The following is a 24120-nucleotide window of genomic DNA, read 5'->3' as shown; positions in this document are numbered from 1 at the left end:
CAGAACCATAAGCAGAAGCAGTAGCAGTTTTCATAAACAGAACCATAAACAATAGATGGAAGATGAAAGTGTTCGATTGAGTAGGGTTGAAGATGAAAGCAATACYTGTTTGAAGATGAAAGCAATACCTGTTTGAAGATGAAAGCAGCTTTCGATCGAAGAAGAAATCGTCCGATTATAGATGGAAGCGTCCGATTGAAGATGAAAGCARCTTTCGATCRAAGAAGAAATCGTCCGATTAAAGATGGAAAGCACAAAAGTATTATTGAACAACAGGAGTAATTGGAGTAATAACATAGTTGCACCATAAATAAATTTTAAAATTACAAAAGACAACATTGTTATGCCTATCAAACCCAAATTGGTAGCAACATGAAGCTTAAGACACTCAACATGTTTATGCCTTGCACATATCATTAGTGTAGTTTCTCTTGCTTCGATACTTGAATCAAGATTACAACATGTAATAACCAAKTGCTCTGAACTCCATATTAACCTAGCCTTGCAACCAAATATATTAACCAACACTCTGTTGCGTTGACCGTTTCAACTGAACCCTGCAAATGACACCACACTTGGAAAAAACCTCAATTACCCACTAATATAGACATAACGACAACTACAAACATGGAGTAAAACAAGTTAACCTTCTGAAAGAGATCTGCTCTATTGGTGCAGGGAAAAAAGGGCTTTTAATACCAATTCCAAAAATCCATGAGTTCTACTAAATGACAGAAACTTAAGTGGCTAACAAGTAACAATCACATGTTATAAGAGATATTCCATATTAATAATTTGCTCTTCTTTGTATGTTTCCATCATAACTCTTAGCTTTTTGCTGAGACCCCCTAAATTTTATCCTTGCCTCCAATATTTATATGGTATTTCCTCTATCAAARCAAAGAAAGTAAGGTCACGGTGGTTCTCCCATATGTCGACAAATACCTCCAWCGCAGTTTTATACTTCAACCACAACATTGCCTAGAAAGATCATTCAACCCTCGTTTGTTTCAAGTGAAGATGAAAAACAAATAATTGACAATTCATGATGATAAGACCCAATGATAGTGCTAAGCATGACTACTTCGATCTAAAAAGAAAATATATCAAGAGTACTAACCTCTCCACTGAACTCAATTTGCGGTTCCTCTTGGAGTAATTGCTCGTATTCATCAGTGGTGTCAATAACTCATGCTGATGGATGYCGTCTATGATACTCCCGAATCTGTATAAAATATTATTTCTTGRCAAATAAGCAGTGATAACTAAAGCGAAATGGACCAAGCTGTTTTACCTCACATCTCCTCTAAGAGCTTATGAGGTCCTAATTTATGTGAATTATCAACTTATTGCCATTTGAAATTGGCTACCAAGTGACAATAATGAGAATGAGGCAGACTTCATACTATCAATAGAATAATACTCGGATCTCAAAGAAAGACATAAATGGCTTCCACAACCATTCAAGCAAACTATTGTATATCTTGGAAAAAGAAGTGGCAGGAGAACTGAAGTTTGTAACGTTGTGAACATATGTTTTCTTTATCCCAAATGCTTCTAATGGGGAGCAAACGTGTAATTGAAAAACCCAAACTGCTGACAACAGTAGGCCCTAAGTGTATGAGCAAATACATTATACATAAAAAAATAGACAGGAGAAGAGAGATAGAACTTGAAACAGTCATTATTATTACCTYGTCAATTTCAGGATCCAAGTTATAAACCAARGCAAACAAACCAACACAGTATATCCCACATGGAGGTCAGGTTTGGGTGGAACCAAAAAGGTGAGAATTTCTCGGTGTGCTCTTGTCATGTCCTAATGGGATGTTGAACTAAAACACAAACTCAGACTTCAACTTGTACCTTCAATCTGCAACAACAAAAGAAAAAATCAAATTACTTTTTTGAACATCATATATCTAGAGGTACATGCCAGTATATCCACATGGAATTCAATAAGAAAATAAATTAAAGATACCACAATACAGCTAGAATTTTTGGGATCTTCCACAATAGTTGCAGCCTTTTTAGAAAAGCTTTTAACAAACAAACAGAGATTGTCAACAAGGCCAACTTCTTGAGCAAAATGCTTAGCATCAACCTGATGTCGCMTGCTAGTTAATTCTTCAGAGAAGAAGAATTACCCCTCAGGATTGTGGAGGGCTCAAATCACCAATTCTAATCTTACTTTTTTTGTTTGTGGCCAGATGTGTGTGTGTGTGTGTGTATAAGATGAAATGGACACATAAAYGAAATCATCCAATATTGAAAACTCAGCTGCAAATAAGATGAAATGGAAACAGACCCAGAAATGAAATCCAAAAACGAAATCAAAAACAACATTAAGAACCTGAGTTTTGAAGAACATGTAAACCAAATCAATACCTCAAAGAAATTGCTAGGRTTTTGAAGAACYTGTGGAGAAATCAAAGCCTCAAACTTCTGGTTATATGCACATATGAGATTGTCTTGGGAGCCGGCTATTTCTGCAAAGGCTGCAGCAATTGAAGAAAGCAAAGGGCTGACCTTACTAATTGGGAAGAAGGCRCAGAGGAGGAATCATGAAAAGGAAGAAGGCACAGAGGAGGAAGCTAGAAAAGAGGAGGAAGCTGGAAAAGGAATAAGAACAGAAAAAAGCCCATTTTGACCTTACCCATTTTTGGCGGAAGAGATTGTCTCTGGAAAAGGAAGAGAGAAAAACAAGGTTAAACTCAATGCATAAAACACTTGTACATTGTGCTTTGTGACTTGTCTTTAAGAGTTTTTTGAAAATCATGCATAAAATAGTTGTAACTTGTGTTTAAAGAGTTGTATTTAAGACTTTGTCTTAAATGCTTATATATGTAGTATAGATATATATGTATGTGGGCATGTATGTATGTATGTGTGTGTGCGAACRTGTGCGTGTATTTGCTCTTTGTGTATGTTAATATATGGAGCATGATTGGAGTAACAATGTATTATTATGCTTCTCACACTAGTTTTTATGCWTTATGTTCCCTACATTAACTCAAATGTAGAGAGTAAGATCATAGAAACTTTAATATTACGTTCTCAAAACCTTTTTTTATCAACGAAAGGAAATGAAAAAGAGGAAAAACGGAGGAAAGTAAAAAAAAAACTCATTTTTTCAACACTTTTTTTAAGAGAGAAAGGAAAGGAAGGGGAAGGAAAGTATTGATAAGTTTCTTTCTAAAACCTTCCTCTTGGATGTGGGAGGAAAAGAAAGAAATGACATTAAATCYTTTTAAAACAATATTAAAATTACAAAACTATTAAATCTTTCATATATTGATAAAAATTGACTTTTGTCATTTTATTTTTCTCATATTCAAGAATGATTTTATCAAAACTCGATTTGCGTGCAACCTAATTCCTATTGTTCAGAATAAATAATACACTTTTAAAAATGTATAATTAAAGGACAGGACAATTTTAGCCTTTCTAATAAAAGTTTCTATCCCATAATTTAAAGTGGACATATACGGGTATAAACCAAAATAAAAATACATACACACTTATTTTTAAAGCTGATTATTATTAGAATCAGAGCTCAGTGTTGTTTAGCATATAAAAGACCCCATGAGTCATTCCATCAGCATCTTTCAGAGCCACACCTGTTCTCTGCCAAACCCTTTAGGTTAAAAGGACTACACAAACTGGTTGTTTCACCCAACATACTTATAATACAATTAAGAAGCATCAAACAGCGCTGTACTTTGATGAATTATGGATCCAGATAAATGATTTCGGCATGTACAGAAGCTCGTCTGAACCGYAGCAATTCTTTCATCAACTCCCACCCACCCTCTTGAGAAGCAGGCTTAACAGTCATCCTCTCCAGTATTGGCGAATTCCCAAGCAAAAAGTTGATAAAATTCAGCTCTCTCGGAACCCCAAAAATCCCAGCAATTTTCACAAACCGTAGCTGGTTAAAAAAGCAATTCTGGTAGTCTTCTTCCATCAAGTTCTTCGTAACTGCTCTTGGACCAGGCTGTTCGTCTGGTCGTGCCTACACAATTGGTTCAACAATTTTAGAGAGAAATTTCTAAACCAAACCAAACACAGTAAATTCCAAGCAGATATAAGATATTTGCAGACCTTTTCACTACCCCAAAGGGTAGAGAGGCTGTTTCCATAAAAAAACCAGGCTTGTAAAACAAAATTTTACAAAAAGTTAAGAGAGATTAGTAGCTATGGCAAAGGCACTGGTTCAAAGCTCAGAAATGTACAAGAAACTCACCAACATTTCTAGCTCCAGAAGGTTGGGTGAACTCCTAAGAATGCAAAGAGCWGCCAGACACTCGTCCATGTCATTGAAATTTACACGTAGTGACAGATAATTCAGTTCCATACACGGAGTAGGCAACCTCCTTGGCACCATATCAACTGCTAGAAACTAGAAACAGACAAGGAAATACTAGATTAATATTGTAATTTGTTGGCCTGCATCCTCTGTCCAGCTGAATGAAGGAAACAGAGAGTTTAATGACTTTTACCTTTAAAAAGAAACTTTGAACCTCGAGTCTTTGAATACTTGGCAAAGAAGCAAAAAACTTGATCAACTTKCTCGTAGTTCCAATAGTAGGCTCGTGATCATTGCCAACATTGACATACAACCCAATGGAAACAGTAGAGAGATGGAAGGTGTTCTCGAAATTGACATCTTCAAAGACACCTCCAATGTCGAAGAAAGTAAGTTTTGGAGCATGAATCTTGAGATGGGCAAATCCCTCAAAGTTCATCAATGTTAACCTCTCGAGTAATGGGCACCTGTATATCAGATCCTCAAAAACATCTTGGTCCATTGTAATGTGTTGAAGATCAAGGCTGGTTAAGATCTTAAATCCATTGAAAGCTGAAGGAGGTTTTAACAAACAGTTAAATAGCTCTAAATGAGATAACTTGTCGCACAAATACAACGAAGAAGGTAGCTTGTAGCGTTGACCCTTCCATATCTCAAGGATAAATTCTTTAACAGACCCTCGTGAAAGAAAGAGAATCCATCGATCGATGTCACAAACACCTTGGAGGTCTCGGTGAGAAAGCTTGAACTTGTKAATCAGACCGTTATGAAGTAAGAGGACATGATCAACAATCTTAACCATCTTATTTTTAATGATTGTTGGGTCTTGGGAAGATACTAGCACAGATTGATTATCAAACACAAGACTTGTAAGGTTCAGCCACTTGTATCTCCACTTACTTGACAATATGCTAGTCCTTACTGCATCCCTTAGTGTTAAAAGGGACAAAAKTTTGTCGACAATATGCCCTGGTAAGTTGCTGATTCTATCAACCTCCATTTCCATTTGGCAAGGGACTTTGGGTTGTTCTCTTTGCTTCTGAAAAAACATGATAGATAGGTTATCCTGATGCTATAAGCTGCAAAATAAACACATAGCATAAAGATGTACTAACCATACAAAATTCAATGTGAAACATTTCAGGATGACACCGCCATCATCAAATACACATGGGGGATCATGAATGCATGCATTTGCTGGTGAACTAACAATTACAGGGTGCACAAATTTATGTGTGCCCGCAGAAGTACAGTAGTACACCCCATGAATTTATAATCTTTTGCCAGCAAAATTTGTTCACCACTTACCTGGATGCATGTGTACGTTATTAGCTAATTTGTCACAAACGAAGACTGATATAGTGAAATTGCCAAGGTCCACATGGTGCTGAAGTGCTTGAGTGCCGTTTATCATCACTTGGGTTTTGGAGTCATTAATGACATTGGTGAATCTGATTTCAATATGGAATGGTAATGGAAAGGTACACAACACAAATCCATGACCCAATTACAGGAACATCAGTTTTTTGAGGTCTGATTATGAAAGAAAAAAGAAGAGAGGTCATATATATGTTTTACTTGCACCTAATGAGCAACAGAAAGAGCATTATAGAACATTTATACATTGATATATTCACTCATATGCTTCCTAARAGTAGTTCAGTAACCTAGGAGTGGCAATGATGAGTTCAAATCTTTGTAGCAGTAGCAGAGATGCAGATTGATGTCTCTGACGAAGGTCGTGATCACGAAACAGGATAACACTAAAGCCAGTCAAATCTGGAAATAGGACGAATATTTAGGCCAGATCATGGAGAAAAACAAAATTACTCTTTGTGAAGCATTGGTGATATCTGGCAACCAAGGGAGACTCCTCTTGGAGACAGAAAAGGAGCCATTGAACCTCCAATAAAACCGACAGCGTGAATGGTCATGCATTGCAACAAGACGAAGTGAAATGGCCATCAATGAGCGGTTCAGAAAGRGCAAGCGCAGAGGACCCGACACAGTGCTGGCAGGCGATGGTAGAAGCAGCCAAGCAGGGTGGTCGCACGGTTTTCATCACAGAGGAATCTGAAATTCAAAATTCTAGAGTTCAATTCATTTTTCCGCTTGCTAGTTTCACCTTTTCAGCATTAACTAAAGCTCCTCCTTTACCAACTCCTCACCATCATATCAATAACGCGCCTAGTCCCTCAAGGTTCTCTAGGGTTTGCATCCGTTAACCTGTAACTTTGTTATCCATTGACTTCAGCTTTTCAGAGGCAAGGGTCTTGTACATGGCTATTTATCTTCCTTGTCTTTTGTAGTTCTCTTTTGAGTGGAAGTGATCAATCAGTTTGGATGTGGTTGTTGCTTCTGGTTAACTGGATTCGGACAAGGGTTAACTGGGAGGTCCTTGTGACACTTGCCCGTTGTTGGCCTTCACATGGTTAGGGCATCGTAGGTTCATCCTTTGTGATAGTATTAGGATGGTGCACCCACAAAGGGTAAGGAGAAAGATCAGACTTGTGACTCATCATGCACAAAATTTGACATGCAGTTTTGGTTGAGACAAAAAAACAAAAAGCAAAAAGGCAGTGGAGTATGTATAAACTGCAGAAGGGTTATCAATGATATGATACACACAAGCCCCTTCGTAGCTGATGTATTATGAGGCTTCTTTTCAATCAAACATACTTTGCACCATCAAATTTTGGCATCAATAGACATCCTATCCAGGCTTTTATTATTCGTGTAGAAACAAGGCAAATAAAATGACCAAAAAGCCCTTGATTGATATGCACAAAAGGTTCCTTTAATGTGGTTTTACAAAACCGTCGCATACTGTTTTTTCAGACGTTCCAAGCAGGGTTTTTTGCCAGCTCAAACACGATCAGAAATAAAAGCCTCCTCTTTCTTGGTTCTCCTCTCTCTAGAAAACTTTTGTCCTCCTCCCCCTTCTGTCTCTCATCCACTAACAGACTAACATACTTCACTTCTTGTTCTATCCATTTTGTATCTCATCCAACAGCACATGCAGGTCTCTCTTCCCTCTTTACCATCTCCCATTTTTCTCTATCTACACAGATATGTTGGGATTTCTAAAAAAAATCACATTATATCAGGCAGAGGTCGAGGCAACAGTGGTGAAATTGGTATCAGCATGCAAGGTTTCATGATCAGTTGTTATGACCCACACCGACGTTTATTTGCGTAACCATCACTAATCACACAAATAGAAATTGAATCACCATAACAAAGTGAATTTGCATATAATTAGATCTACATAAATGCTGTTCTATTGTTCTTCAATCACAGTTACACGAAAACTTGAAAGTGACTCTAAATGAACATGTTATTTTTAAATAGATGGAACGTTGATGTTGTTGTGGACTGGTGAGWGATGAATATATAATTATCAGACTAAGAAGCAGAAAATCAATAGAGTGATGATGAAAGGTAAAGAAGCTGATTTTAAAATATTTACTGCTTTGCTGGGTTGTTAAATGTGTATGAAAAATTCATTTACCACGTAAACCTATGTAAAGTTAGCAACTGTGCACGGAGAGCAAATACTTATCTACTTAGGAAAAACAGAAAGAAAACCTATGCAGATTATGAACCCACGAGAGTCTCYTCTTTCTTGTCTTTCTTCTCCCCTAATCTGTCTCATCCTAAATTCGTCGGTCATGGAACAAAAGAGAAAGAAGGAACCCTACCAAGACTTTGCTTCGAGAAGGCGACACTCACTAGTTTTGTCCGGATCAAACTCTAGGGCTTCTTTGACAGAGCTTCAAGCAAGCTCACYGAACTCCGATTGTCAAGAAGATAGGAGGGAGGATAGCTATGATTTGCTCGCAGGGATGTTAAGTCTAATAGGAGGATATTTTGTAGTTATGCATAGGAAGCAAGAATATTTTGTAGTTATGCATAGGAAGCAAGAATATTTTGCTCTGTTTGTATGCCTACTTGGATTCTACTTCTAGTGTTGAAACAAATTTCAGTGTAAAAAATGTAGGATCAAAAGAGCCCGTTTCACATATACAGTAGATAGGAAGATTAAGGTTCGCACAGACGCAACTTACCATCCTACTCATGARGGGATACGACTGAAGTGAATTGTGCAGTTGCAAGCAGATTGTAGAATCATCATGACCTAGTTTCAGTCATTTTCCACAAGCCAAACTCAGATCTACAGGAGTAAAAAATGTAATTAGCAGTGCATAGAGCACTCAGGATATTCAAATAAAGAAAGAACCTTCTCTATGAGGTAACAAGGTATACATGTGGGAGGGATCATTAACCATGAAATTAGAAATGATATGCCAGCTGAAGAAAACATTATAGTTACATAAAATTAAATTGCAATCCTAATGTAAAGGAATTTCAAAAGGGAATTAATTCATAACGTTTTTAAATATTTTGTCCTATAGTGTTTCYAATCAATAATAACTTAAAAGGAAACATGCCATGTACATGTATTTTAGTTCTTATGATTTATCTTTGGAAAGCATGCACTTGTATTTCTTTATTCTCAGCCATACAGGAGTGTTTCTTTACAGCTTCATCATTAAGCCAAAATGGCCTCGCATCGAATAAGCCAGGACCCCTCACTTGTCATCATTAAGCCACCTCAAACAAACTAATTACCAGAAACGCCACAGAAATAATCCAAGCCCCTCTCTTTGCTCCCTCTAACCCATCGGTCTCCCGATCCAGACAGACAACTTAGCCCCTACTGGGCTTGATAGAAAAAAAGTCAACAGCCCCTATGTAATGTATTACATATGTTATAATTGCGAAACTCCTCAATTAACCTTCATGTGATTACACGAAATTAAACCATTTAGAGAGTCCATATGATAGCGAAACCGTGGGTTAGTTGGGTTGTATGCCTCGACCCACTGAGGCACGCCTTGAGGCAGTGAGGCGAGACTGAGGAGGTGCTGAGGCGGGTTAGAAATCAGGGTTTAAAAATTGACCAACTGGTTTTACTTTATATGAAATAAGCACATTCTTTTGCTTGTATTCTCCGATTTTCCTGCTCTTGTAGTTTTGATTTGCCTTCTCCAATGTCGCCAGTCTCCCAATTTGGAGAGCATCACAATTGTGAACTTTATTTCCCACTTTGAAGGTATATATATATATATATATATATTATTTCTTCTCCAGTCTCCCACTTTGTATATATTTAGTGTGTATATATATATTGTATAAATATTGTATTATACACACATATGTATGTATATATATACACATTTCCTCTTCACGGCTTACGCCTCGGACGGCCTCGAGGTACACCTCGCCTCACCGAGGGAAATAGGAAAATGCCTTGAGGCCTGATTCCGCTTTTTAAAACCTTGTTCTTACCAATTGTAACCGTAAATGTTCTTGTGCGTCATTGCCTTTCTCCAATTTCTTATCTGCTTCTCATCTCACATTCTCTCCGTAAGAAGTGCGCAGATAAACTGGAGTACAAAACGACAACTATACAGAACATAAACAATAAGGGAATACAAAATCAATCAAATCTAAACTTGGGAAAGAGGAAGGACCTCTGGCAATATATCAAATTTGAAGTTCTTTCAGGCATGTAACCTAACCTTTTTTCTTAATATGTGCAGATGATGCTYTTATTTGGTTTTGAACTCTTATTATCCAACCTGTGTTCTCCACAAAGTTGCTCAAAGGGGTTGCTTCTACGCTCACTTTGGTGTGCCAAATAATACCGAATTCAAAACGGTCTGCGTCATAAAGGCCTTGGGAAGAGCTCCATCCCAAAAGTTAGCTCAAAGGAGGAGGGTGGTCGCACCACATTTATACATGTGTGTAACTTGACAACTTGGTGATGTGCGACAAATCCCTCATGCTTAGCATGAGAACCGTGGCCCAAACAAACAAATATATGCATTCCCCACGTTGCCTGCAAAAGCCCCCTCTAATACCAGGATAAATGGGCTTGGCTATAACTCACCTCCAAATGCTAGCTCAAAGGAGGGAGAATGCCCAAACCACATACATACGTATATGTAATCTGACAATCTAGCGACATGGAACAAATACTATGTTAAACCATGCATCCAGCAGTACGAAAAGGCCGTAGCCTCATTTCTTTCATTTGGTAAAACTGAACAACCAAATTGTGCTTCCGACCCGAAGTCGCAAACCCTAAAACGAACAGATGATATCAATTGAAGCAGATCAGTTCCCTGATCGACCGATAGTATCCTCTCATGTGAAAAAAAAMCTACAAGAACTGATGTCCCGACTCCCGATTATGAATCAAACACAAAATGAAAAGTAAAACAAAATCAAGGTGATTAAAGCGATTCAGATTAGTGATGAACAAACATAATATATCCACATAAACAAGAACAGAGATTGAAATTTTCACAGCAACAATTGATCAAGAACATCTGACATAATGTAATTTACCATGTGATTGCTTAGGGTAACCGATTAGGCAGGGGAGACTTGGTCACACATTATGCCACAATTTGGAGAAAAGACGGCCGTCGAGCGTCAGTGGGGTGTGATAAAAGCCCTAACCTCAAGGAGACAGAAATGGAAGCTTCGTATCCAGTGTGAGAGCTTTATCTCAATTTGGTCACTCGCTGATGTGGGTTCATAATCACAGCGGAACCTACAAGCGCCTCATGTTTTTTCTTTACTAATTGTGGGTTTGGAGCAGGTATTTAACATCCAGATTCCCCAAAATTTCTTTAAAATGGAAATATAAAAATCAAACACTCTGAAAAAAAAAAATCGCATTATCTCCGATATAATTCTTTATTTTAAATTTTTTAATATTAATTATAATATTAAAATATTTCATTTATTTATTAAAATATTATTTCTTTTTTTAATATTTATTTTTAAAATTTCTTATTGATGGTCTTAAATAGTAATCATTTTTTTTGTTGTTCTTTATATTTGGAGAAAAAAATTGTTCTCTCTTGCTTTCTCCATTTTGAGGTGGTTTTAGAAAATCAGTTGAAACAAAATATTGACTCAAAATACTTATTTTCTCCATTTTTAGAAGTTGTTGAAAATGCTCTAATACATCCCATTTCCTAACCCCCATTTATGCTCCYGTTTCTGACCCTGTCCCTATTAATCCCTGACAGGTGCGGGAAAGGAATTCTCGTTGGATACCCATTTAGTTAAAAAAAAAAAGTAATTTTTTAAAAATTAAAATCAAAATTATAATAAATTAAAGGTAATTTTTTAAAAATTAAAATCAAAATTATAATAAATTATCATTGAATCAATTACTAATACTGAAACGTATATGTATATGTATATGTATATGTCACATTCCTCGTCCACGTGGTCAGGAACGGACGATGTCACTAATGAGAYTTAATTCAAAAACACAAACATTACAGATTTACTAATAAACTCCAAGCATAGATTGACTTTTAAAGCATGCTTTACAACCCAAAAAATTACATTCTAACAACTATTTATAATCTWAGAATATAACATCTACAAACGAGTTTACAAACTCCAAAAGTCAAACGCTCGATCTCAAGTCGAGTTCCTATTAATATCATTTGGAACCTGTCGTGTCATAAAACAAGAACACGATTGAACACGGGGCTCAGTGAACAAATTATAATATAAATTTGAAATAATAATAAATAACACCGATAATAAAGCGAAAAACTTACAATTCTATTAAACTGAATTAATAGAAAAATCAAGACGTTTCAYAATTCTCATTTCAAACATAATATAAACAAAATCCGTCAATTCATGTAGTGTTCGTGGGGTGGCCAAACCACACGAACTATCTGGCCGGTATGCGGGCACACACCCCGAGTTCCCTATGAATTTAACCATGGTCACATGGTGGGATAATCCTAGGATCGATCCATCYGCYCTGAAGCTAATAAAATCGGCATAGTCCACAAGGTGGGTTCACGTAAGCCACTATTGGGCCTAACCCTGTGACTCGAGTTCACTTGCAGAACGTCATGACTATAAAGTCGCCATAGAAGGCATCCCAACTAATGTGCTCATCAATTGGATGATGTTGAAAACCAATAAAACTAAACATGTGTCACTACCCGGATGACTTTCATAAAACATCAAGTTTCAATATACTTCATAAAACTCAAAACTACTTCAAATATGAGAATCAATAGACTAAACTCAATTGTTAAAAATAAAGGTTCAACGATTTATTCATAAATACATATTTTGTTGACCACTTTTAGGTGATCAATTACCAAGCGGTGAACCACCGTTACGTCAACTAACAACTAGCTGCCCAAGAGTCAAAGAAAGTTAAATCCATATCTTAGGCAAAATAGAGAAATAAATCACAATCAAACGGGATTCACGATAAGATTCGACTTGCTCGCGTGCCTAACGAATGCATAAATCAGTTATTATTTAGACGATGTAAAATCATATCCTAATTCTACTAATAAGTTACTTTGGTCCTATATGTTTATAGACAACTTAAACTTCAAATAGGACAGCTGGATATGCATTAAGAAATCAAACACAAAAATTAGCTTTATATAATTCCGTTCTSGGCTTTTAACAGCTTTTATCCCTMATTTTCGAAAGCATTTTTACCCCACTTAGARGTCAATACAGAAGATACCATCTAAATGAAAGTTGTAATATAGTATATGATATTTCTAAATTCTTTGTCTCGGCTGTGCTACCGGAGGCTCTGGGGAAGTCGGCCCACAAAATTTATYTTGTACACGGCGGGAGGAAACAACAATGAATCTATCAGTTTTAGAATCACCTCATTTGGATTATCCATGTATTTTATACGAATTTTACAAACAACAGATTAATCCCGAATASAGTGCAAATAGCCCCGAAAACACATTGTTTCAAGTCACTTAGATTCATAACTAGCTTTTTGACCCTTCATGAAATTTGCATTATACAGTTAAGGATTTCTAACTGCGAAATAYGAGCTTATTCCTACTTATCTTTTGTTAGTTATACACTGTCAAAGTAYGGGAGCTGCAYTGTCGGTAAAATTCGATTTCACAATTTCTCAACTAACTTTTATGATCCAAATTCCATGATWTGCTATATTTGAATCCTCTAAACATACCTGAACATATAAACACTAAAACAAAGYTAAATAATCATTATCCTAAGCTTAATCATGCAATTTTATTCTCTTAGGCATTTAATCGAACAATTGGTGTGCGRTCAATTATATCACCAAATCTAACCATATTGATTCCATATTTTACCTTTTTCATTTGTACAACAATTTTAACAAATTCTAGCATTCTAAAAATGAGAGGTATCATAATTGTAACAACATCAATCCGTAAACTTAGACAAAAAGRCAATTATAAACTAATCTCAATAACCCCAACATAAACACCCTAATAAAAACAGACAAAACTTATACCTTTAGGAAGGATTCGGGTAATTATTTATCGTTATTATAACTATGGTACGGGTAAGTTAATGAGTAAGTTTTTAACACTCGGGTCTTATAATATATAACCAAGATTATTGTGTTAACTTTGTTAATCAAGCTCAACCAATAAAAATCCATCTTTTATCTAGGTTCATATTTATCTCATAGTTTAATGACAAAGGTAAATATGTAATTTTAGTTTGTATGTAACTCCCATATCATTAATTGAGAGTTACAAAATCAAAAAATCACGTAATTGTTGTTGATTTACTATTGATCTTGTTTTTCTGTAATATTGATTTATCTATTTTATAATGTTCTTGAATTTGTGATTGTTAAAGAAGATCYGATAGTAAAGTTTTCGATATYGTTCAAGCTAATATGGATAAACTCATTGGAAAACAACTCGACAACAATGAGAATATTAAAATGGTTTACAATGACAATTGGATTTCGAGTTCCGGAAATGAAGACAATAATCAAAGCGTTTGTATTGGTAATGGATTAATATATTATTGTATTCGTGTTAATCGAAATTATGTTGATTATGACGTTTTTGTGTTTTTTATAGTTCATATTGTGTTGGTAGYTTTTTCTTTAATTATTACTACGAGCCYAATTCATATGTTCAAATGGATGAGTTCATCATCAACTTAATTTGTTACGCAATCCAGTTCTGATAACCATTCGGCTCCATCAGCTGCTTGTGATGMTTGACTGCCATAGACTGCAACTAGTGTTCATATACGTTCAGGTGTGCTCATATATGTTTTAGTAGAGACATGAATGAAGACATCTAATATTGAATTTATAATTTTTGTTAGTTTATTATTGATCTTATCTTTTTTTTATAATATTGATTTTTCTATCTATAATGTTTTGGAATTTGTGATTGGTAGAAGAGACCCGGTAATAAATCGATATTGTTCAAGCTATTATGGATACGATTGTTCATAATGAAGGAACTATTGTTCACAAGTTGTTCATGTTGTGTTTATATGTACACTAGTTGCATATCTCAACATTGTCTCACTCCTGAATGTGCTCATAATAAAGGAACAATTGTTCAAAAGTGTTCATATTGTGTTCATATATACACTAGCTGCATATCTCAACATTGGCTCGCTCATGAATGTGTTCATAATGAAGGAACTATTGTTCACAAGCTGTTCATATTGTGTTCATACCTTTTTTTTTGTTTATTTTCCTTGGTGTAGTAGCGATTCTTATTATGTTCATAAATGCTATGCAATCCAAGTTCATATATATGTCAATTTTTGTTCGTATTTGACACAATGGTTTATATATATATATATATATATATATACACTAGTTGGATACCCGCGCAATGCGGCGGGATGTGAATGTTTTTTGTAAATTGAAGGTATGACGTTTATGATCATTATAAACTTCAAATTTTATTACGGTTGATTGAGCGAAGATTTGAAAAAAGAATTGCACGATTAACGGATTTCCAAACACACATCAATTGCTATTCTTAGATTGTTTAATAATGATTTTCACTTAATGCAACTCATGATTAACAAAAAAAAAAAAACCAAAAATCAAGTTTAAACAAAACGGGGATATAATCATCTAAAATAATATAAATCGACATATTCAGAGTATGAGAAGATACCACTTGAAGCATCCATATGCACATATACCCTGTAAGAAATGTCGTATGATTATAATAGATACGTACCAARCGTAGTTGTAAAAAAATGTGTAATAATAAGTACTTGTTTGTACCTTATTAATCGCGTAAAACTTCTTGATACACCACATTTGATGTGTAGCCTCCGTCACGATTGAAATTTTTGGCAGACTTTACTAATACCTTTGTATTTTTCACGTGATGTCCCTCTTGATAACGCCACATAAAGTTGTCCGTGAGAGAATACTGATTCTGGTAGATACACACTTACGTTAGGAATGGTCTGTCCTTGAGCTTTATTGATTGTCATAGAAAAGTTAAGCCGGACTGGAAACTGTTCTCTTCAATTTGAACGRGAACATGTTATCTTCAGATGGACAAAGAGGAATTCTCGGCAAAAATACTCTCTTTCTAGCATGCTGACCAACAGCTATTTCTGCATCGATTACGTTTTGTTGAAAACCTCTACAAATCAATCTGGTGCCATTACATAAGCCATTAGAGGGATCGATATTTCGCAACAGTATTATTGGGCATCCAATTTTGAGCCGGAGGTAATGCGGGGGCAAACCACTGACAGTCAGCGAGTTTAAGAACTCCATTGGATAGAAGTTATTTTTGTCATCTTCTGCTTCATCGAAACTRTAGTAAACTTTTTTATCGCCGCAGAATCTATCAAYCAACTGATCATTAATCTCRTCGACATTTTCATTTTTGTTGATAATATCGCCCTCGAAATAATATAGTTTGAATCTGCTCCGTTGATTTGCAGAGATGAAAATATTGCGTCAATCAAATCATGCTTTGATTTATCTTTATCAGTATAGGCAATGACCATGTCATAGGGAATACGTATAAAGCTTTCTTCCATCATTTCTTCATCTCCAACACCCACTCGTAATAGAAAATCTGAAACCATGGATCACTTCGTGCTCTCATATTGAGAGTTAAACGTATTTTTTTAATTGAAGAYCAAAGAGGTGACATTCGTAGGCTTGAATCTACAATCTATGCTCAGGTTACACGTCTCACGACCGGTAAGACCTGTCCAAAATCACCTCCCATAATTATTATTTTTCCACCGAATGGTAGTGTCATCCCTGTGATGTCTTGCATTGTTCGATCAAGCACCTCCACCGCCTGCCTCTTAGCCATTGACGCTTCGTCCCAAATGATTATTTTTGCATCCCGTAGCAATTAAGCAGTCTCGCTTTTTTTTATGTTGCACATCGAGTTGTTATCAAGATTAAGGGGAATTTTAAATCGGGAGTGAGTTGTTCTCCCCCAGGCATATTATTAGCTGCAACACCTGAAGAAGCAGTGACAAGAGCAATGAGACCACGAGAATGAATGTTGGCAAGCAATGCTTTGTACAAATACGTTTTTGAAGTCCCCCTAGACCATCTATGAAGAACACTCCTGAACGATCATCGTCTACGTGCTTCATGATCTCATCGTATGCGTATTCTTGCTCGAAATTAAGGGATTCTTGGGCACGTAAATGTTCGTCTTCCACAACTATGGAGTATTCCTCTTGTACCTCACGAAAACTTCCAAATTGTAAGTTGGTATCTACATTTATCTTGGGAAAATCGAAATCATCAACATTTTTACCCATAGATTGTAGAAAGCTTGTGATGTCAGTTAGGACCATATTCTGAGCTCGGTCAACACTTTCGCATTGTCGTCTATAATATTCTRAAAGTGAATCGTAATGCTGATACCACAACTTGCGAACATCTCCTGGCTCACAATAAATTAATATTGTCGCTAATAGCCTCCTTAGAGCTTTGGAAAATTGAAATAAAGAAGCCTCTGCAAGACTTTGTGATAAGTTATCGTCTGTCTCTATTAAGCCTCTCTCAAGTGCTGCTTTCCAGAATGTCGGGTACAATATGCCATTGACTGTGAATAGATCTTTAAAAGATGTAGGCCCACTAATATGAGATAAAAGCAGGCGTAGGTAGTACCGCTCTCTTTCGGCGGGATTAGCATAAATCAATTGTCCTATCATTTATCCTTGTTTTCTCTGATTCCAATGACGTGCGCTCGCATTCCATGTGTAATKTTTTGGAAAGTCTTTATATAAATGTTGTTTTGCACTCTCGTYTTCTTTATTTCTGTCGAAAAATGCAGTCAACATTGTTCGTTTACCACTCTCTCTAGCAACAATATATGTCATTATATCATCATCTCTGAACCTAACCATCTGCTTATTAGGGAGATGGATTTGCAAAGCCATCACATAAGATTGAATTTAAGAAAGGGCAAAGCTAAAAATCTACCACATTGCCTCCAGGGGGGGGGGACATAACGCGCATCTTGAAACCTTTTAATCTCATTAATAACACTYTATCCTTCGTCTAGATCTATATGCATAACTTGTTTATCATGACCCTTGTAAATATATTTGAAGAGATTTTTCACAGATRTTATACTTGAGCAAGCCTCAACATTAATATGACAGTTGTCACTTGAACATCATTAACAATTTTGGGTTATACGGGAAAACCCATCTATTATCCAGTGTATTATCTCGTACATTCACATCTCTTCCAATATTTATCCTCCGGTATAACRGATATGAGTTCTCAGCCTGTGATGTCTTATCRTTGAATTATCTAGGATATCTAAAACGACAGATTTTCGACTCACCTTGCATGCAAGGACTGGACGGTCGTAAATGACCGCAAGGACCATGCATCATGTGTTGGACAACCAACTGGTGCATTTCARGATATTTTGTTGGGTCAGGAATTTCAGCACATACGATCTTGTCGTAATAATCTRGATTGGTCATTTTGTCATCAGGTCTCACTATCATGAGGAAATRTGCACGCAACAATCCACGCTTCTGAAACTCGATGACATAAACATATGCCCTGACAGTGTCGAGGATCTTCTTCTGGAAGAGTTGGTCCTTGAGATCCTCAAATTTGATACGAAAAATTCTTGCAACAAGGTCTGGTCGATCTTGTGCAGTTTGACCGGGCAATAGCTCTTTAAGGATTTCTGGCCATTTTGGATTACASGTCATTGTAAGGAATATATCGGGTTTCCTGTCATCTTGAACTAAAGCCATAGCATCCAAAAATCGTCGCTGCATGTCACGTGGGCCTCCTATAAAACTTGCAGGCAACACAACTCATTGTCYAACCCTACTTGGTTGAACTTCACCAACATTAACGCAATCCACAAATGCCTTGATATAAATCCGCTCTTATCTTGATTTGGTTAATTTCACAAAAACGCAAACGTGAAGTCTCGATCTTGATGTAGGTATCTACCACGAATTGTTGTAGTAATATTCCCCCAATAGAATCACATTATCATTTGAACGGATCTGGAACTTGTAACAATAGTATTCCCRCATAGCTACAGTATTTCTACCCCTTCTTGCATAAGTCTCTGTTAATGTTTTGAAACATTTAAACTAATGATATGTATTTTTTTCAAAACTAATTAGTTACTTCATATAATATATTAACATATGCGATAGAATTTGTACCTTCATAATTTTCCTCCATGATTTCGTTGTCATCAACAACTTCACCGATAGGCACTCCATGTCTTGTAATTTTAGAATGCCACCCAGACTCACCTTTTGGAAAGAACAAAGGATAAGACAATGGATCGTAACAACCGAGGTGAGATTGAATTTCTTGGCTATAGTCAGACCTCCAGTATACAAAAATAGTTCTCTTATATGCAGTGATGTTGTCATTGCCTTCAACCCAAACACCAGCAACCTAAAGAATGTGACTATTTAATATAGTCTATACTATGTATCATATGTGTTTATAAGATAAAAAAGAAAATGTTTTTATTCAAACCTCAGATGTAGTTGGTCGGTTRTATACCCTCTTGTCAAGTTCCACCGATGCATTCAAAGTGACTCTATAATTGTCGAGTGGTCCCAATTCTGCAAGGCTTTGAAATGTTCTCACATATGGATTCGTAGCAAGAATACGCATCAAAATGTCAATGATAGTTCTATCAAGATTGGGCCATTGGAGTCTATGTGAAAACTCAGACTCAGCATCATAAAAATATAACTGTAAATACCTAGGTAGTCAATCCCTTGGAACTAACTTATCAATTTTATGATATACTCCTCCATATGCACGAAAAGTATATACACCGGATGTCATATTATTCATTGTCTCATCCAAAGTTACACCCATCGATGTGAAAGAAAAKTTCGTGTTGTATGCACGCATGTTGTGCCTAAACATTTTGCCCAATTCAGATTGTGATGTGAAGAGATTGTATAATTCTTTGGGAATGGGAGAGTATGCTAACTTTGTCTTCCCACTCATGCAGCAGAAGGAAGAAAATTCAAACTTGAATCGTTTTACTCCGCAATGAGTACATGCAGGTTGTTCATTCAGAAGGCAATGTTCCTTAGGTATACRCCTGTAAATATAATTGTATGGATCTTCCTCGTAGGTGTCATTTTGGTTCGATGAGTTGACAGRAATTAACCCACCTATTCCGACCGGGGAGAACAGGCCATTCGGTAGGGGGATTCTGAAATTGCGGAGGCTTGGTAATGACCTCAGTAGAGATTTCTACATCTAGAACATTTGAATGTAAAAATATGGTTAACATTTAAGAACTAAACCTAYGTAAAAAGTAAATTAAATAATAATTTATAAAACTATAAATGTTCTGTTGGAAAAAAAAAYTGCATCATATATGAAGTTAMRATAATACAAAATTGATGCTTGAATATACATATTAAAGATATGGATTTTACCTGTAACATCCATCACTTCATTGTGCTCTATGGTAGTTGTCAATGTTTCAATGCTTGTATGTGGGTTACCACTTTTTGTTGTTATGTTTTTTCCTTACATCGTAGATAATAATTTATATTATAAGTTCTCATTCTTTCGGCAAGGACTACTGCACTARCTGGTGTTGTATCCGCTGTAGCTAAATTGGAGACATGTGTTGCACTAACTGGTATGGTGTCCKTTGCATTGAAATTGGTGACATGTGATTGACTATTTCTCTCAGCTGAGACTATTGCACTAACTGGTGTTGTATCCGCTGCAGCTAAATTGGTGGCAGGTGTTGCACTAACTGGTATGGTGTCCGTTGCAGTGAAATTGGTGACATGTGTTGTAGATTGACTACTTTCTTCGCCATTAGCTAATTTTCGCCTTTTGTTAATATCCTTATGTCGTGCATAGTAGTCTCGATTGTATTGTTTTCGTTTTTCTGTAAGAATATAATTTTCCGTGAAATGTATATTATAAATGAGTATATCACAAAGACATAAATAATATAAAGTTAGTTCCATTTCTATGTACTACACATACCTTTCTTTAAATCTAGATCAACTTGTGCAACAACACTATTGTCACTTTCATCGTCTACATCCTCATTTTATACTGTAAAAATACATAAAATGAATAAAATRTAATTTCTCGTTTATCATTATTCGTTATTTTGATGTTAAAAAAATTATCATTATCATCATCAAATGCAATCAAACCAAATACCAAATATCATTACCAAAAGTTTATCACTAAATGATATCATAACAAAAAACGAATAAAACATGATAATAGTCTTGATTATCCACGTATTTTTATATTTGATGATAGCAATCTAATGTTATCCGTTTCTGGCATCTRTGGTTCGAACTCAATCTTGGTTAACTCTGTAGAACTCAAAATATTCACTGAAAATTATATAAATTATTAGATTCATTAATTTTAAATAACGGTGCACGGAAAARATATATAGAAATTAACTTATAAGGTACTTGACWTCTTATGGATAAGTTTAAGTCGRGATGCATATATTATAGATTTATCTTTGATTGCACGAGCGATCCTCACAGGACGTGTACGTGGAGTATCAATTAAATTCATCTTTATTATATACCCCATGTTCATAAAATGAACGCATTTAAAATTTGTAATAATAAGTTAACTACATAAGTATAGATATGTGTGTGGTTGTGTGTGTGTGTGTGTTGTTTAGAAAATTTTATATACTTACGCTGCATCTTGTAGAAAAATTTCACATGAACCAAATCGAAATATCTGTTTATGACGTACATATGTTACTCGTCCTCCCGCGATGATTTTCCCAACAATATTTGAACAATGTTATTCATATGCTTAAAAAAATAAACAAAAAATATGGTTTAACAAAAAAAATAAAATAAAATTTGTAATTTTAATTGATAGTGTAGATGTACCAATAAGTATTTTCTTAGTGGTCTTATCCTCCGCAACAGTTTTAATTGACGACACCAATGAATAGAATGCAAATCCACTTGCAATATCACTTGCTAATGGAGTAAGCTTTGTATTCTTGCTGATAAGAATCATCYATCCATCGTGGACGAAATTGAATCGTTGGTATGACAGGCAGTCACAATACATTTGTTCAACTTGAAAATGATCCAAAGCAAATACACCACCAACCAAACTCATTTTTTTATATGAATCCAATAAACGGCRTGGGATAGTTGCTACCATTTTGTCTCTCTATTATGTAAAATATTTTTAATCAAATATAAGTTACAAATAATAATTTATACAACTTGATATCAGATTGAATATGATTGACTTACATTTTTATCAAGTAAAATAAAAAATAATCTATTATCTTCGATGTCATTCCAAATAAACTCTACTCTAACAGTCGTCAAATTCCACCACACATGATGCTGATTGAGTGATGAAAATACTTCAACACAACAATAGGAGTCYATTTTCTGCATAAATATGTAACTTTATTTATATTTAATTAATATTATTTTAGTAATAGAATACATATTAAAAGAATAAAGATTACATCCGGATACAATAATAATTAAAAGAATAAGAAATTATTTTTACATATTAAAAATGTAAAATCAAATATGGTTAGAAATGTCATATAAATAATATATCACATAAGGACATAAAAGCTATCTTTATTAGAGAAATCAGCCGTTGTCGAAGGTAAAAGATCAGCCTCAAGTCCTTGATCAAGCACAATTGCCTACAACATGCAAGCAATAACATAAATAACGACTGACGATATGGTATGTTTGTTTTTACATTTCAAATTGGTTGGTTGTTTGATCTAAGATTWTGAGAATAATAAAGATCTTCAAGTGAAAAGAAAAAAATTCTGAAACAGTTTTGAAGGCCGAAAAATTATTAATAATTTTCATGAATGTGTTTTGGGTATGTATGTTACTGAAGAATAAGAAATTATTTTTACATATTAAAAATGTAAMATCAAAATGGTTAGAAATGTCATACAAATAATATATCACATAAGGACAGAAAGACTACCTTTATTAGAGAAATCARCCGTTGTCGAATGTAGAAGATCARCCTCAAGTCCCTGATCAAGCACAATTGCCTACAACATGCAAGSAATAACATAAATAACGACTGACTATATGGTATATTTGTTTTTACATTTCAAATTGGTTGGTTGTTTGATTTGATATTTTGAGAATAATAAAGATCTTCAAGTGAAAAGAAAAAATTTTGAAACAGTTTTGAAGGCCGAAAAATTATTAATAATTTTCATGAATGTGTTTTGGGTATGTATGTTACTGTTTCCGTTTAAATAGCAACATGTAAATAGCCTTTTGTTGCATGAGTCATGAATGTCCTTCCTTTGAATGTGGTCCAAAAGGCAAAAGAGACAATGTACATCAGTCATGAATGCCCTTCCTTTTAACAGGTTTGTCCAAAAAAATGTTGACCTTTAACATCAGGTAACTTCGAAAATGTTGTAAAGTTGTTTGTTTTCAGCATTTAAGAGACTGTCTAGATTAGAAGGCATAATCCCARCTTTGGAGACATACCATTTCTGTTTGAGAAAGATTTCTAAAATGTCATTTGTCCATGAATATTCAACCATTTCTCTAACTTAAAAAAGTTAAAGATAATAGTTTAAGAAACCATGTGTAGATTTAATTGTTTATTTTCAACATTTAAGAGACTATCTAAATTAGAAGTCAAAATCCCAACTTTGGATACATCTCATGCACTGGCTTTTTAGATCTCTGTGTGCATTATAGCAGGCACAGGGGTGTTGTGTGCATTACAGCAGACATATGGGTTAAATAATATGGTTACAAATCAGAACTTACATGCTAACAGCTTTGTGAGTATAGGTAGTTTAGTGCGATATTAGGGGAATGCGTTTCTGCCTAGTAACATCTACTCTTCGTATAGGCAATTGGTCAGATCTTAAGAATTAATCTAAAAAGAGAGTTCTAAAGCAATGCACAAAAAAAAACTATAGGCAAAATGCAACGTGAGATAAAAATAACATAAGGACAGAAAGACTACCTTTATTAGAGAAATCAACCGTTGTCGAAGGTAGAAGATCAGCCTCAAGTCCCTGATCAAGCACAATTGCCTACAACATGCAAGCAATAACATAAATAATGATTGACCATATGGTATATTTGTTTTTACATTTCAAATTGGTTGATTGTTTGCTATTTAAAATGACTGTACAATGAAGTTTATTCCGTATATAAAGGTGGGGAATGTATACGCACAATTTAGGGAAGAAGACCTCTTTCTTGTCTGTGTGATTTTCTATGTATATGCTTMTGTGCTTCTAGAGCACATGCATAAATGTAGTCACATACAATGATTCTTGCTTAWTTTTTATTACATGGCCTTCCTTACCATGCATCTATTTCAAAGAGGTCATTGATTTTGATGTCAAACGAACCTTTCGATGATTTGCTCTTTGATGTTACTATGATGATTTGCTACAGAA

The 24120-nt window shown here is 35.2% G+C and overlaps 1 protein-coding gene across 2 annotated transcripts; it reads right to left on the bottom strand.

Moving 5' to 3' along the window:
• Positions 1 to 3521: 3521 nt before the first annotated feature.
• On the bottom strand, positions 3522 to 10948 carry LOC112502111 (F-box/FBD/LRR-repeat protein At1g13570-like). 2 transcript variants are annotated; one of them, XM_025105940.1, is made up of 5 exons: positions 10727 to 10948; positions 8377 to 8483; positions 4503 to 5348; positions 4247 to 4402; positions 3522 to 4015 (listed from the first exon to the last, which is right to left on the bottom strand). In XM_025105940.1, exons 2-5 carry the CDS (start codon positions 8386 to 8388, stop codon positions 3731 to 3733), a joined length of 1299 nt encoding a protein of 432 aa, XP_024961708.1. In that variant the 5' UTR covers positions 8389 to 8483; positions 10727 to 10948; the 3' UTR covers positions 3522 to 3730. The 2 variants fall into 2 exon arrangements, with proteins under 2 accessions (XP_024961708.1, XP_024961709.1); XM_025105941.1 differs by lacking the exon at positions 8377 to 8483 and having other exon boundaries at positions 10727 to 10942.
• Positions 10949 to 24120: the final 13172 nt, after the last annotated feature.

Source organism: Cynara cardunculus, unplaced genomic scaffold (assembly GCF_001531365.2).
Source record: "Cynara cardunculus var. scolymus isolate 2C unplaced genomic scaffold, CcrdV1 Un_Scaffold_926, whole genome shotgun sequence".
NCBI lineage: Eukaryota > Viridiplantae > Streptophyta > Magnoliopsida > Asterales > Asteraceae > Cynara > Cynara cardunculus.
This window is presented reverse-complemented; position numbering and strand designations above follow the sequence as displayed.